This window comes from Piliocolobus tephrosceles, chromosome 13 (genome assembly GCF_002776525.5).
Source record: "Piliocolobus tephrosceles isolate RC106 chromosome 13, ASM277652v3, whole genome shotgun sequence".
Taxonomy (NCBI): Eukaryota; Metazoa; Chordata; class Mammalia; order Primates; family Cercopithecidae; genus Piliocolobus; species Piliocolobus tephrosceles.
In genome coordinates this window covers 84904951-84922533 of record NC_045446.1, presented here as the reverse complement: position 1 = coordinate 84922533, position 17583 = coordinate 84904951, and the positions used below count along the sequence as shown (strand labels likewise).

Below are 17583 nucleotides of genomic sequence, written 5' to 3'. Positions count from 1 at the left end.
GTTAGCTCAGTTGGTTAGATCACGGTGCTAATAAAATGTAAAACATGTCACATCACTCTTCTGCATGGGTTCACGTCCTCCGTGTGTGTCAGGTCTTCCACATGTAGAGGCAGAGGTAGGGTATGTTCACACCTTCAGTGACAACTACACATTTCTGCTCCAACAGGTCCAAAACTGTTCCTAGGTTTCAAAGTTGTTTTTCTGTTTGTTTGTTTTTTTGAGATGGAGTTTCACTCTTGTTGCCCAGGCTGGAGTGCAATGGCATGATCTCAGCTCACCACAACCTCCGCCTCCCGGTTTCAAGCGATTCTCCTGCCTCAGCCTCCAGGTAGCTGGGATTACAGGCATGCGCCACCATGCCAGGCTAATTTTTGTATTTTTAGTAGAGACAGGGTTTGACCATATTGGTCAGGCTGGTCTTGAACTCCTGACCTCAGGTGATGCACCTGCCTTGGCCTCCCAAAGTGCTGGGGTTACAGGCGTGAGCCACCATGCCCGGCCCTAGGTTTCAAAGTTTTTAACGTATAAAAAGCTGCTGATTTTAACATCATATTTGGTCACATGTTTAAGATGTTCTACAGATATTTTTGCTTCAAAGCTTCAAACTCCAGCTACACCTGGGTCTCATACTACCCCTAGAAATTGACAATGCTCCCCTACCCTTAGGGCTGCCCCGTACCCGTCCCACTCCGTCCCATTTAATAAATATACCTCACCTCCCTTCGCCACCTGCTGGACGTGAGTGGCTACTACAATGCCATGGGTATCCTGATTTTTTATTTCTCAGACAGGACTGCTCTGTGTGTGTCTTTGCATTCTACGTAGATTTACACTGGTAAAATATCACATTTGTCATGACCAGAAGAAATGTCATTATGGTAAAATTTAGATTCTGGAGTCTATATATGAAAACAATATTAACTACTAACTGTTGTAACAACAAAATGTGGGATTTATATCTACAGACCACCGCCACCTTGCCAGTTCATTCAAGAATTGAATCCTGGGTTTAGCAGTTTCTGCACAAAGGAACTGGAATATTTTTAATTGATAATTCAGTCAAAAATATTAATGAAGATCTATATGATTGAAAGAATAAATTTATTCAACTGGCTCCAATATAATCCTATTGTCACTAGATCATAGACATCAAATTGTTATTTTTCCCTTTGCTAGTAAAGGTATAAGCAGAAACAATTGCAAAAGAACACATAACATCCAGTAGGGATAATAATGAAAGCCAAAAATGGATTATTTGGAAATAATTTTAGAGGTAAAAAAACCATAGGTATGAGGAGAAAAGAGAGAAACTACAAATAAACTGCATTGTGATAAAACAATAAAGCACATGGCTAAAAGCCTATTAAGGATTTTTTAAAAATTATATTTTGAGAAACACTTGGTGCTAACAATTTTCTCAAAAGTACAAATATCCAAAAGTCATACAGAAAATAAAACAACCTACTTTCCATCAAAAGTTTCTAATTTTGAGAAAAGATAACACCAAGAAAACAATTTTAACTACAGAAACAATGGTTAGCGTAAAAAAATTCATAATCAAAAAGATACACGTTTTAAGTACTCCACAAACTTATAAACCATTTCTTACATAACATTCTCCATATTTTAAGTTCATACATGTTGATATGATCAGAGTTACAATTTTTCAGAAAAGACGGGGGGAAACGTGTGATTATCATCAGCTAGATGTGCTCACTGCATGCTCCATTATTTATCTGCAAGGCCTGGGTGGCTGGAAGTGCAGTTGACAGGCATTTTAATAAACTGGACAGCCATTTGTTCTTCAGGACAAGGCGTGTTTTCCCCAGGAGCAATCAGAAGAAAACAGGAAGCAGCTCAGCACTCTGCACTGCAACAGGCCACCTTAATAGCTAACCAGCATCACTCAACTGCTACGCAGCCGGGCCTGGTGCACAAAAACACAAAAGAGATTAGACTTGTGTCTGCTAAAAACCCAGTCCTTTCACATGAAAAATCTTTACACAAATTTGGGTCATACTACCTTTTAGACCTGGAGGTAAATAAAATTATCCATATTAATTTACACCACCTTTTGTAGGTTTTTAACTTTAAGGAATGAAGGCAATGTTGAAGCAATGTCTTGACAGCGTTAAGCTGTGTGTAATGGCTGCACACGTTTCCTTAAAAGTCAGGAGGCCACAAATTAGGTTACCAATCTGTTCATTTCAAACCAAAACGGTCGTCACTATAGAAATAAAAATAAATTTTTGCCTCAAATATACAAACCCAATAATGTAATCTTAGGTCGTTCACCTCCTAAGTTACAAGAAAATGTGAATAACAACAAAACGGCGCATAGAACGAATTTTGCCACCTGATGCAAAGCTTCAAACTGGTGAAAAGGTAGAAAAGTGTGACACAACCTTTTCAATAGGCAGCCCCTTCTTCCAGGGACGTTGCTTCCATGGACTGAGTATGTGATCCTTTTCCCCAAGTCCTCCATCATGTTGCTTCCTGATGCATCATTTTCTTAAGAGGACGTCTGTCCTTCCTCTTCGGGAGACTTGGGGGGCCTCTTGGATCGCGACCTGGACTTGGATTTCCTCTTGGATATCCGGGGAGGACTCCCGGTCACAGATGAAGACCTGGACCGTGAGCGAGACCTGGTGACCGAGGAGGACTTGGATCGTCGCGCAGAGCTCGATTTGGAGGTTGATGCAGAGCGAGAGCTAGTGGAGGACCCAGACTTCGAGTGAGACCGGCTGCTGTGATATCGGCTGTAGCGAGAGCGGCCGTAGCGAGAGTTACTGTAACCAGATGAGCTGTGGCGAGATCCGCCGTAGCGAGAATCCCTGTGGCGAGATCGGCTGTAGGGAGAGCGGCTGTAGCGTGACCGGCTGTAAGGAGATCGGCTATAGGGAGACCGGCTATAGCGAGAACCCCTATAGCGAGATCGGCTGCGGGACCTGGAGCAGCTGGGACCCCGGGATCGGCTGCGGTGTCGCCGCCTGGGGCTGCGGCTCCGCCGTCCGTAGCTGCGGCTCCGCCGTCCGTAGCCGCCGCCTCCGGACCTGCCTCGTGGCTCTCTCTGGCGGCTGCGGGGCAGGTCCCGGCGGCCATAGCGCGCCACCTGCACCCGCAGCTCACGTCCGTCCAGCTCCGCCCCGTCCATGGCGGCCTCGGCGTCTTGCGCGTCGCGCCGGTCGTGAAAGCGGACGAAGGCGAAGCCCCGGGGCGCCTTGGTGTGGGGCTCCCGCGGGATGTACACGTCGCCCACGCGCCCGTACTTCTCGAACACGCGTCTCAGGCTGTCGGGAGAGGTCCGGTAGGTCAGGTTGTCCACCTTGAGGGTGATCATACCGTCCACGTCGGGAGGGGGGCGGCCGCAGCTCATGGCTCCCAGAGCAGGCCGGGCCCGGAAACTGGCGCTGCTCTGGGCGCTGACGGTGTGACCTGCGTTCCTTTCTCGCGGCTGCGCCCCGCGTGGGGACGCCGGGAAAGGCCGGGCGGAGAGGCTGGCGGCCGAGCTCCGCAGGGAGCGCCCTGGAGCAGCAACTTTCAAATTCTCAGTTTCAGGCCAAATACTCCAGGACCCAGAGGAAGGTTTCCTCTTGGTAGCTGAACTCCAAATGAAGCCAGGTCCCAAAGATCCTGGCTTTACCCCTGGGCAACATCCTAACCTAATCAGCGCCCAGCTAATGTAATCACTGGGCTGGGTTTAAATTGGACGTCCCACCCTCCCATGCCCCTCCCTATTATTCTAATTTTAAACCAATCTTAAGAACAAAGCTAACTGATTAAAGGTCAATTTATGGGAACAGGCAATCCAGACAAATATTAAACAAAAGAAACCTAGGGTAGCAATATTAATATCCAGTATATTGATAGGATCAAAGAAGCACATTTTATAGTTATTGAAAAGAAAATTCACTAGGAAAACATGACAGTGATGAACTTAACGCACCTGAACACACAACAGTGACACATAGAAAGCCAAGACTGAGAGTTATAAGGTAAAATTGAAAAATCTGCGCTCATGATGGGAGTTTTTATTCCCCCGTAACACCGTTTTCTCAGAAATCAATAGTGCAGAGAACAAAACTAGTAATGCTATAATAATTTGCACAACAAACAACAATTTTGATCATATAACGTGCAACAACCAAAAACATGTAGAAAACACAAGAATTTCACAATACAAGACTACAAAATAAATGTCAATTAAAATTTCATAGGTTAATAACTTGAGTACATCTGGACCTCAGTGAAATAATATTGAAGGTTAAAAATAAAAAACCTGAATCCAATCATATTTATTTGAAAATTAATAACCACATTTCTAAAACTTTTTTATGTTGAAGTCAAGCACTTAGTAAAGCAAAACCAAAACAAAAGAATAAAACATTAAAAATAGAATTACAAGTAAACAAAAGGGACGATATGTTTTTTAAAAAGATGATTAATAAAATTGAAATCTAACACTTTTAAAGAAAAAAACAATTTAGCAATACTGATGAAGAAATACAGTTTCTAGATCTGGAAAGGAAATATACAGAAAGGGCCTAGAGCATCTTGGAGTGCTGGAAAATGATGTGAGAAATAGAAAACAAACAAAAGCATTGATGGGGTAATTTTAATGTGGTACAAAAACCAATAAAACAGCTCCCAGTGGCCACATATTGAACAATTTAAGGAACAAACTAAAATACTACTATATCATATTCCAAAATACAAAATATGAATCTGTGCTGTCGTAAATAAATGATTAAATAAATTAACACATTGGAGAGAAGAGAGAAAACTCCTCTGCAGGAGAATTCTAAATAAATTAAATTAATTAAAATGTTGCTGATTTTGAAAATGTTATGTAACCTTATATACATAGAATTGTGCTTTTTATATTTTAATGTATTTTGTGTTTTATTTCCCTCATCTATATTGTTCAGTCTAGCTGTAGTTGATCCTGTTGCCTTGCCGTAAGGCATTCGAATGGTATAAATGTTTTGCTGTTCATGGGCACTTGGGTTGTTTCCACTTTGGGCCTCTTACAGTGTTGCTCAGAACACGCTTGGACATGTATACTGGAACTCATGTGTCCTTTTACGTATGAATGGATGCCTTGTCATAGAATACAGGAAGCCCACCGTAACCTCTGGCTTCAGCATCAGTGAATTCAGCCAACTGTGGGTAGAAATTATTCAGAAAAAAAAACAATAAAAATAAATAAAACATAATACAGTAAACAATTATTTACATAGCATTTTCATCATAATGTAAGTAATCTAGAGATGACTTAAAGTATATTGGAAGATATGTATAGGTTACATGCGCATACCAAGCCATTCCTCAGAATCCTCAGGGGTACCTAAGGACCAAACCCCCTCCGCCTGCAAAATATCAAAGGACAACTGTATGTGAATTCAAACTTTATCATGCCTGATTGTTTTTCAACAGTTTTTATCAGTTTACACACAGGATAGCTGTATATGAGGGTGCTCAGTGCTCTTCACTTTTGCAAACCTTTGGTGAATATCAGACTTTTTAGTTTTAGCGGGTTAGGTGAGGGCATTAAGATTTGTTTTACCTATGATTGCTTCCCGGCACAACAGCCTGGGGTGACACAGTGAGACTTTGTCACTTAAAACTTAAAAAAAAAAAGAAATTATTTCCCTAATTACAAATGAGAGTAATTTTTTCATGTTTGTTAGCCATTTGGATATTCTCACTCATGAGCTGCCTATTATGTATTTTGCCCATTTTTCTATTGGGTTGGCGTTCTCTGCACTAGCTCTTTATATATAATGGATATCAGCTCTTTGCTGGATATGAGTAATACAGTATTAGTTCACACTCCTTGGTGTGACATTTCTCTCTTTTTTTCATATCTTTTGATGAACAGAAATCCCTCTTTATTTCTAATAGTAAAATATTATTTAAAATAACTAACATACATGATGACTATAACATGGCAAACACTGTTCAATTTACTCTTCGTACAATAAATCATTTAATTCTTATGACCTGTAAGAAAAATCTTACCTCTAATTTTCAGATGACAGAACTGAGTCATGGAGACAGTAAGTCACTTGTTCACCGTGGTAGAGCTAGCACTGTTAGAGTCTAGCACTATTAGAGTCAAGTATTTAAATGACAACCCCCAAAATGATGCCTTAAAACAAAAAAAGACTTCTCCCTTATCAAACTGTAATATTTGAGCTGATATCAGCAGTACCTCTAAGCACAGAATACTGGGTCCAGACACAGACACATGTACAGTTGACCCTGGAACAATGAGGGGGTTCAGGGTGCTGAACCCCTGTGCAGTTGAAACTCCTCAAATACTTTTGACTCCTCCAAAAACTGAACTACTAAGAGCCTACTGTTCACTGGAAGTATTACAGATATCATGAATGGCTGATTAACACAGATTTTGTATGTGACATATACTAAATATTGTATTCTTACAGTAAAGAAAACTAAAGAAAATGTTTTTAAGAAAATCATGAGGAGAAAATTTATTTACTGTACTGTATTTATGGATACCTTAACAAGATGAATAGCCTGTATGAAATGGCTGATAACCTCACTGCAGACCTCAATGTACACTATACATCAAGCAATTCCACATTTTCTTATACTGTCATGACTTTTCTCTGCTTCTTGGGAACATTTCCAGCATCACTAGTGGCACTTCGTATGGGCCCCATAGTATTATTCAAGCTTTAGGATATTGTCCTAAACATGATACTCAAGAGATCACTTTTTACTGTGATAGACAATTTACTAGAGAGAAAAAAATTGCTCAGGCAGAGATGATTAGTGTCCTGCAGCATTTTAAGAGGATACTCACAACACGAGCTCACCGCAATGGCAAAAGGAAGAGGCTACAAAATTCTTACAATAATACAGTATTACTATAGTTAATTTTATGCAGTTATGATTTAATACTGTATCTTTACATTTGTTTACATTTATCTCAACTTCAAATGGCATTATATATGGTCTGTGTGTGTGTAAATTCAGATAAATTTTAACTTTTTGTAACAGAATTGTACATATTTTATGGTAGTAAATGTTAAAATACACTAATATCTATAAATATTTTATGCATTCATGACATACCTCATTTTTTCTTGTATTTTGCAATATTTCTATAGTACAAGAGGCATCCAGGAGTTTTTTCAAATTGTTCTAAATCTCCAAAAATTTACCAATACAGTTGTGAAAAAAAAAATCCCTGTATAAGTGGACCCATGCACTTCATTTGTTCAAGGCTCAACTGTATATGTGGGAGTCGGTATATAATAAAGGCGGCTTACCAATCCCATGAAAAGTAATTGATAATTCAATAAGGGATATTGATATTGGGGGGAAAAATTAAAATAGAGCTCTACCTTACACTACTTAGAAGAGTAAATTAGTGATGAATTAAAGACTGTATAAAAGAGAACTTTAGGGCTATTTGAGAATATACTGAAGAATGTGTTTATGAATTCAAGGTGGGAAAAGTATCTTAAAGAAGAGCCAAAAGCAGAAACAACGATGAAAATTTCTGACATATTTAACTCATTCCAGTGTAATAAGGACATAAAACATTGAGACAAGATACAGGATAGAAGAACAGTTTTGTCATATGTAAAATAGACAATGAATAAGTATCCTGAAAACTTCTATAGATCAATACAAACAATGAGTCAACCCAAAAGAAGGGATCGAAGCCTTAGAAAAGGCAACTCGTAAAAAAAGGAAATCCAGATGGCCAATAAATATGAGGGGATGTACAAGATCACTAGTAATTGAGAAAATGCAATGAGACATTTTTCTCGATTTAAATTAGAAAAAGTGAAATGATCTGACAATGTAAAAATGGGCCAAGATATGGGGAAACCAGAACTGTCCCACTGCTAATGGAGATAGAAATTGTAGACTGACTTAGCTATTCTTAGAATAATTGAAAACAAATATCAGTATAGCCAAGAAACTCTAGTTCTATGCACACAGCTGTTCAAGAAAGTGTTATTTATACATGATGAAGATGTGGAAATAATCTACATGTCCATCAGTAGGGGAATGAATAAAATAAAAAATTACACAGATCTGTTGACTCTGTTGGAGTCATTAGGATCTATATATGTAACAATCTGTCTAGGCCTTGTAATATTGAGTTTTTAAATAGGGAGGAGGAGGAAGAGAAGTTGATAAAACCAAACCTGACATATCATCTTGGCTGTGTAGACTTCTGACTATAAACATGGAGAATATGCATCAAACTCATAATTGTTATTTCTCAGAAATGAAGAGAAGCCTTCAGAAATGAAGGAACAGAGGTCATGGGAGAGGACAAAGATGGATCTACACTTGCTCTTAGATAATTTTCATTATCAATGTTCCTTGATTTTCCAAAATACAGTACAGAATAGCAAAAGCTTATTATTGGACATGGGCAAACAGCTGGATATGGGCAATTTTTACAAAGAAGAGTGACCCAAATTGAAAGTGTCAAATGAAGTAATATAGAATTCTAATTGCAGTTGCTTGAAGAAGCCCTCCACAGCCACCCCTAACTCCCTGAACTTTCCAGAAGACTAATTTAGAAACAAGTTTAGCTGTACTATTGCTTGTCCTTATTTGGCAAGAGAATGCAAAATATTTATGAAAGTAGCTGAATAGAAATAGGAGGACAATAGGAGCAATATTTTCTACAAATTATTTGTGTGCTTATGTTTCTTTTATTTTACTCTCCAATATTTTTTTTAATGATAGCTATTCCAGGGCATCTATCTGCCTAGGATAAGATTGTGATGCTGCTGAAGATAATAAGCAGAAATTCAGTTCTCACATTCCAAGTTGGAATGTGAGCCAAGCTACCGCATCCAGAAATTGTCAGAATTCCTTTCTTTCCTGCACTTTCATATCCACAATCCGACCTCATCACCTAATTTTAGCAACCTCCAATTCTCACCTGGAATATAAGAGCAAGAAAGTCTCGTTTTCCACTGAAAGATGAGTGGATGTAGTTGGCGGAAGTAGTCATCCAGATGCTAACTTAATTGAGCTGACCCAAGGAACTAAAGTAACTTCTCCAACAGATTTTTATCAAAATCTGTGTGTTTAGCCTTACTTTTACTCCCAACTCTGGAGGTACCTGGTGTCACAAAATCTTGATTCCTTTTGGTTCTGCACTGGGGATTCCGTTACCCTCCAGGTTTTCTCCCTGCCAACCTAGCATTCAGCTTTCCACTGTTTCTTAAGATGGTTCCCACTTTTCCAGCTGCTCCTATCTTGTCTCCTGTTCAGTTTTCTCCAGTTTAAAATACATGCAATAAAAATGCATACACCATAGGTCTCCACGTCAGTGAGTTTTAACAATCACATACACCCATGTAATCATCACCCAAAAGGAGATGTAGAACATTCCCACGGCCCCATCACATTCTCTCACACCAGGACCCTGCTTCCCACCAGAGGCAATCATGTTCTAAACTCGATGACCACAGCTTACTTTGGTCTATGTTTGCAATGAATATGAATAAAAATATACAATAGGTTTTCCTATTTTATAGTTTCCAAATCTGATGTTTGTAAGATCCAGCTATTCCTGTTGCATGTACCAGCAATACATTCCATTTTGTTGCTGAATAATATTAAATAAGCTACAAGTTTTAATAAGGTATGAGTTTTTCTACTTATATATTCAGAGATATATGAATTATCCACAGTTCGTGATTCTTATAAAATGGGTAGGTATTTAGGAGGAGAACTGCTATAGATGGATGAGTGCTTAAGTTTATAGAACATTGACAAATGGTTTTTCAAAGGGGCTGTATTCCCAGTAGCAATGCATGTGAGAGTCAGTTGCTCTGGAAATGGGACTGTTTCTTTCAGAGCCAGAGTGCATGGTTCTAGTAAATCCAGGTGTAAAACTGGGACTGATCCATCATGCCAAAAGTAAGATGTTTGCTTCTTGTCCTTGTGACTTCTGGTATTCAGAGTGGCATGTTTTCAATGGCTGTCACAACAATAGTTCCATACATTGGAAGTTGAGATTCTATCTCATGGCCATTTCTATCTCCTCACATCCCTAAGTAACCATGCAAAGAAGGATTATAATTTCTCAGCAGGGGGACCAATCTTTATTCTCTCAAGGAAATTATGCCTTTGAAACACAAAGAAACCTAAAGTACAATTGCAGGTCAGGTCCACTATGGAGCAGACTCCAAGACTTCAGCACCAAGATCTTTAGAGTGCCTTTGGGATCTGTATCTGAGTAAGGGAAGGATAGGAAGAAGGTTTGAGCACAGAGAAAAGTTGATCTGTGGTTTATGCCCAAAGATAGTCAGCCGATCCTGCAGGGACTCTGGAGCTCAAATGGCCCTCAGGATTGTCCTGAGTTTAGCAGAGATGGCCAAGCTTTATGCTCCAGCACTGAGCAGTCATCGGATATGGGCTACACTCAGAGGAGACATGGCCTTGGGTAAGGCAGCTCTCTGCAGCTGAAGGCTGTCTGCCTCCTGCATTCCAGGGCCAATGAGACTTTTTCCTATCACATAAAAATTGATTTGCTCATGCAAGATGTACTGTAGGTCCAGCAGTTCTCTAGGGCTTCTCCCTTCCAATGAATCCAGTATGCTTTCATCTTGTGGTTCCACCATCTCAGTATTAGCTTTAGCCCCTTTTCAGCCAGGCAACTCACTCCATCTTCCTGTGTGCCTGCAGACTCTGTGTTCAGCCTCTCAGCTTGAATTTTATAAAGAATAAACTTCCATCTCTTATTACATTAGGAATGACAAAGTTGTGTGAATGAGTGAGATAGGCAAGAAAATTTGGGTTTTTCTGTTCTTTATTGAAAAGTTCAGGCAAGCACCAATTGTTTATTACTTTGGCTCTCAAATTGCCTGAAGCCTCAACTTTGGTGCCTTAATAACATTCTGTAAGGGCAGTTAAGCAAGAGTAGTACTAAGGGGAGGGGTGGCTTGCTTCTCTGAATGTTTCCTTCTACATCCAAAACTATCACTTTCAATTTCCAAAATAAGTTTTGAATTTGTCCACTTCTGTGCATTTGCAATATGAACAATTGAGTCTAAGCAACTGCCACTCTCACTTGTATTGTAGATGGTCTAACTCTTTCTCCTTCTGGGACATTCTCCACAGAGCAAGTAAGCTGATTGTTTAAACGTATAAATCACATCTTCGCTGCTGTTTTACACCTCCAGTGCCTTCTCAATTCAAGTTGATAGAATACCCAATAATGCAATTAACATGAGTCACAGGGCCTAAGTGGTCTGATCTCTGCCTCTTCTTCTGTGTGCCCCAGATATAAATAAGCCTCTATCGTATCACTGGTAAAACAACTCATCAAGTTCTATATTAGGCCTGTTGCACTTACAGTTCCCTGCAGGTGGAAAATCCCACTCTGGACCTTCTTATTTTTCTCTGTTGGGGCTCCAAAAGGTCTCCTGTTCTCTGAAGCTTTCCTGGACCAGCAGCTTGGCCAGCCTGTGCCCATTCTGCCCTGTTGTCCAATCCTGCTTTAGTTCCTACACAACACACATTCCTGACTGAAACTGTCTTGTTCACTTACTTGAGGGTTTATTTATTGGGCTGAGTCAATGAATTACCAGTGTGAAGTATACACACAGCTTTATGTTCTCTCCCAGGCAGTGGAGCCTGCAATCCAGTGCTCCCACACAGCCAGACAGCCAGAACCTCATAACCATACGCTGAGCTCACTCACCACCACAAAATGTAACCAGTCCATAAAATATTAATAAGTGTTGCCTGGAATGTTCTCAAATAACTGCAAAGAAAAATGCATGGAGAATAACCTCTTCCTGCAATGTTTTTGAAATTACAATATTAGAAAGAAAGTCCGATTTTACTTGTTGGTGACCTCTAATACATTTGTGAACAAATACTGGCGATGTCACATTTTAAATATCTCAATGACTTAGAAATATGATGCTTTTTTTTCTGACTCTATTGACCTAATTGGCCATAAAAGGCTAGTTTTGCAAGAAGGGGAGAGTTGAGGGAGGGAGAGATAAGGGAGGAAGACCATTGAAGGGTAACCACACTCCAAATTCTTCAGAAGTTCAGCAGCCTCTATAGTTGGTCCAGAGTTTGGGACACTGGGATAGATGAGCTCTTGGCAAACCCAAGAAGACCTCGTTCTCAGAGATACTCATGTCTAGTGGATGAAATCTCAGCTGGTGATGCAGAAGTAGAAGTGTCATGATATTACAACGTCTGAGAGGATGAAGAAAATATGGTGAATTTGGTAATCACCTTGGACTCAGCAGTGCCCAGGGGCCTCACCACAGGAACTAAGCACTGGGAGGCACTGCAGTTTTCGTGGCCTGAAAATTTGCCAAAAATTCTGAGTTGTAAATATGACCAATCTCAAGAAGCCCCCACAGAGCAGAGCAGTGGGGTATAAAAGCTGACCATGGGCACGGGGCGGGGCCCCAGCAGCACCCAGACTCCTTGGCGGGATGCTGGATCCTGGGCTCCGTGGTACAGGCCTATCCATCAAAGCTGCATCTGTGGGCAGGGGCTTAGGTTCAGGGCCTGGAGGTGTGCAGTCTGTGACCACCAAAAGGTACCTCCTGGCCAGAAGGAACCTGGAGGATTGACTTCTGAACCACCAGTTACAAAGGATAAGGACCACAACCACATCTACCAGTTGAAAGGTTCAGACCAAGATTGACAAAGCCAGGGTGGCAGTAGGTCCAAGCTAAGGTCCTGGGCTAGAAAGCATCACTGCAGGCTAAATTGGCCACAAGAACACCAGGCACAGAAATGTGAGGCAACAGGCACCACAACTGGAGGTCTTAGGCCGAGTGGGTCATGGCCTTGGTGACACGGGTGGTGCCTCAGTCCAGAGAGCCCTCTCAGGCACTTGGATCTTCCACGAGGTGGGCATCTCCAGGCTGGCCTGTGCCCTGGATTCCATGGGGTCTGCAACTAATCCCTCTTGTCTAGATTTCCACAGCTCATAGCACTTGGGTTACAGGATGCCCATGACAGCATCCAGGGGAAAGGTCACAATGACTTCCTCACCACTGCACTGAGAGGCCACTTTGCTTATCACATGGTGGCAAAATTCATGGCCTCCCTGAAATTGAAGTCATGGGTGAAGTCAGCATGGTGGCCATAGGGAAGCCATTTAGATATTTAGCCCCCTCCCTGAGTTTTCCCTACATTCAGCCTTATCAACTACAACTACAGCAAAATAAATTTTGTCTCTTCCCTTCCATCAATCATAGCTCTAAAAATTTTTGCAGTGGTTAACAGCACTAATTCCATAAATTATTGACTGAAATGCTTCAAATACCTCACGTTAAGGAAAATGCTGGCTTGGGTCTAAAATACCTAACTAGTATCTAGAGAATTTTTGAATTTTATTTTAAGGAAGGATTCATTGCTTCCTTGTGGGTGTATGTAAAACAAGACTGTTGAATTATATCAAATGCCTATCAACATCTATAAACATGATCATATAACTTTTCTTCTGGTTGCATTTACAGGATAAGTTATATTCCTAGATTTCCTTGTTTAAACCATCACTGCCTTCCTGCAATAAACCCCATGTAGTCTTTCTATGTCATTCTTTTAATGTACTTAGATTCTCTTAGCTAATAATTAAGTTAAAATTTTTACATTGATGCTTATCAATAAGTTTTGTCCATCATTTTCTCTCATTCTGCAATTCATCAGGATTTTCTGTCAATGGTGTGCTTATTTTAAAACTTGAATTTTTTTCTCATTTTAAAGGCCTATGTATACTTGAAATAAAATTTTTACACAATTCCTCTGTGAAATTGTCTAATCCTTGTCATTTTTGAAGAGTCAGGTCTTCTGCCATCTTTCTGTATTTCATACACAGAAATTTATTTCTTAAACTTTATATGTAGTAAGTTAATTTTTCTAAAAAAATCCACATCATTGGAGCTTTATGTTGATTTATTATTTTACAGTTATTCCGACTCATTTTCTATGTACATGTGTATCAATTCCTTGTTGCTACTTTCATATAATTGATCTTTTCCTAACTTGTAAATCAGAAGTTTAATACAGTTAATTTTATTATTTGAATGTGATGGAGAAAATAAAGGCTGCAAATTTTCCTCAGCACTATTCTAAATGAATCTCATATATACCTTTTTGTATGTTATTAAGTTTTAAATTTAAAAACACTCGGCCGGGCGCCCGGTGGCTCAAGCCTGTAATCCCAGCACTTTGGGAGGCCAAGACGGGCGGATCACGAGGTCAAGAGATCGAGACCATCCTGGCTAATACAGTGAAACCCCGTCTCTAGTAAAAAATACAAAAAACTAGCCGGGCGAGGTGGCGGGCACCTGTAGTCCCAGCTACTTGGGAGGCTGAGGCAGGAGAATGGCGTAAACCCGGGAGGCGGAGCTTGCAGTGAGCTGAGATCTGGCCACTGCACTCCAGCCTGGGCGACAGAGCAAGACTCCAACTCAAAAAAAAAAAAAAAAAAAAAAAAAAAAAAAAAAAAAAACACTCTAGTAAATACTTATTATATTGCAGGCATTGGTATTAGCAAGTTACATATATTCACTCATAGAACTGTCAACTAAACATGTGAAGTAAGTGCTATTTCCATTTTACATTGAGGAAACGGAGTCATAAAGTTAAGTTATTTTCAAGGTCACACAAGCTGGTAAGAGAACCTGGAATTCAAAATCAGGCTGTCCTGCTCTACAGTTCATATTCTTAATAGATATTTATTGTTTTGTGGAAATTTGGCTTTTATGGTTTGTGCTTCCCTCAAATATGAGATCCATTCAATAAAAAAATTTAACCTGCCAGGAAAAGGACCTGTACATTTTCTGACTTTCAAAAATATTTCAAGTGTTATTGCATGATAATTCAGAATGTTTGAATTTTTTTCATTGTGTTTAAAGAAGACATTGATATTTTCTGTTCACACTGGTATACTGTCAAATTTTGTGATTGATTCTTTGGCAGGATAGGTTGTCAAGGACATGACATATACTTGGGATGCAGTGACCGTGGTGACCATACAGCCAATACAATAAGCCTTAGCATTCATATTGTAACTGAGCTCACTCAAGCAAAGCTATCTTTAGTAGGGACTTTCCCTTCTAGAGAGCATGCACATTTTGATTTTACCTGTCCTCAAACTGATCTTTTGTTCATTACAAGTAAAAACCATACCCATGGGGAGATTTAAGATACTAACAAGACAGGGGATGTATGCATAAGCATGTACAGCTACTGTACATGTACAGAAGACCATCAGAACATGTGTACTAGTAACTCTTACCACCTCCTTATGAATAACCATGTAAAACTCCCATAATGGGGGTTTCTCCAGCAATAATCAATGCTGTCTCACCCTAAAAAGCAGCCCACCCTGAATTCCTTCCCTTTCAGTGTGTACAGTCTATTCTGCACCTAACTTTCAAAATATTATTTTTCTTTCACAATAAATTACTCTATGCTGTACTTATTTTGCTGTATGTCTCTTGTTTAAATTATTTTAAACTAAGAAGACAAGAACCAGAGGTTTCACAACAGCTGTCAACAGCACCTGAAGAGAGGAAGTATTTTCTGTCATCTGGTTTGTCAATTCTACCTTATTGTTAATGTTGTCTAAGTTTTTCATATCCTTAGCTTTCTCTGTTTTTTCTGGCTTGGATTAATAAGGTGACTATATTAGTTCATTCTCACTTTGCTATAAAGAATATACCCAGGTAATTTATAAAGAAAAGAGGTTTAATTGGCTCACAGGTCTGTGGGCTGTACAGGAAGCATAGCGGTGTCTCGTTTGGGGGAGGCCTCAGGAAACCTACAATCATGATGTAAGGCAAAGAGGAAGTAGGCACATCTTTCATGGTGGGAGCAGGAGGAAGAGAGAGAGCGGGGAAGCACTACACACTTTTAAACAACCAGATCTTGTGAGAGCTCTATCACAAGAACAGCACTAGGGGGATGGTGCTAAACCATTCATGAGAAACCACCACCATGAGCCAATCACCTCCCACCACACCGCACCTCCACAGACTGTACAGGACAGCAGGGCTCTGAGCATGGTCCACAAAACCATTCTGTCCTCCCAGACCTCCAGCCTGTGATGGGAAGAATTGCCAGGAAAGTCTCTCATATGCCTTCAAGATGTTTTTCTTAATATTTTGGCTACTAGTACTTGCCTTCCTTTTAGTGATGTAAATGTCTGCAGTCAGCTTGAATTCCTCCCCTAAAAATGTGCTTTTCTCTTCCACTACATGGCCAGGCTGCAAATTTCTTAAACTTTTACATTTTGCTTCCCTTTTGTACTCTGCTTCACTGAAACTGGATATAAGTTCCACTTTCAGGTCATTTCTTTGTTCATGAATGTGAGCCTAGGCTGTTAGAAGAAGATAGGCCAGATCTTAAACTCTTTGCTGCTTAAAAATTTCTGCCAGATACCCTAAATCATCACTCTCAAGTTCAAAGTTCCACAGATCCCTAGAAAGGGGCACAGTGCAGCCAACCTCTTGGCTAACACATAACAGAAGTAAACTTTGCTCCAGTTCTCAATAAATTCTTCTTCTCAATCTGAGACCTACTCACACTGGAATTCATTTTCCATATCACTGTCAACATTTTTGTAACAACAATATAACAAGTGTCTAGGAAGTTCAAAACTTTCCCTCAACCCCCTATAGTCTTCTGGGCCCTCCACACTCTTCCAACCTCTGCTGATTACCCAATTCCAAAGCCACTTCTACATTTTCAGAAATCTTTGTAACAATGACCTATTCCTGGTACCAATTTGCTGTAGTAGTTCATTCTCTCATTGCTATAAGAAAAATACTTGAGATTGGATAATTTATGTAGAACAGAGTTTTATTTGAGTCGTGGTTCTGAAGGCTATACAGAAAGCATAGAAGCTTCTGCTTCTGGAGAGGCCTCAGGAAATTTGCAATCACGGCAGAAGGTGAAGGACAAGCAGGCACATCTTAATGGCTGGATCACAAAGAAGAAAGATAGTGGGGAGGTGCTACACACATTTATTTATTTATTTATTTTATTATTTATTTGTTTTATTTATTATTTATTTTATTTATTTGTTTGTTTATTTATTTATCTTGATGTGGAGTCTCACTCTGTCACCCAGGCTGGAGTGCAGTGGCATGATCTCGGCTCACTGCAACCTCCACCTTTCAGGTCCAAGTGATTCTTCCACCTCAGCATCCCAAGTAGCTGGAATTACGGGTGCCCACCACCACACCCAGCTAATTTTTGTATTTCTGGTAGAGATGGGTTTTCACCATGTTGGCCAGGCCAGTATAAAACTCCTGACCTCAGGTGATCCGCCTGCCTCAGCCTCCCAAAGTGCTGGGATTACAGGCATAAGCCACCACACCCAGCCATGCTACAGACTTTTAAACAATGAGATCTTGTGAGAATTCTAATGGGAGAACAACACCAGGGTGATGGTGCAAAACAGTTCACGAGAAACCGCCCCCATGATCCAATCACCTCCCTCCAGACCCTAAGTCCAACATTGGGGATTACAGTTCCACATGAGATTTAAACCATGTCCATGACTTCAATGTGCCTGTGTTTAAT

General features: G+C 40.2%; 1 protein-coding gene across 1 annotated transcript; it reads right to left on the bottom strand.

Moving 5' to 3' along the window:
* Positions 1–212: 212 nt before the first annotated feature.
* LOC111551611 (serine/arginine-rich splicing factor 8) lies at positions 213–3846 on the bottom strand. Its single transcript, XM_023225634.3, has 2 exons — positions 2406–3846; positions 213–1927 (listed from the first exon to the last, which is right to left on the bottom strand). The coding sequence occupies exon 1, from the start codon at positions 3374–3376 to the stop codon at positions 2513–2515; it is 864 nt and encodes a 287-aa protein (XP_023081402.1). The 5' UTR covers positions 3377–3846; the 3' UTR covers positions 213–1927; positions 2406–2512.
* Positions 3847–17583: the final 13737 nt, after the last annotated feature.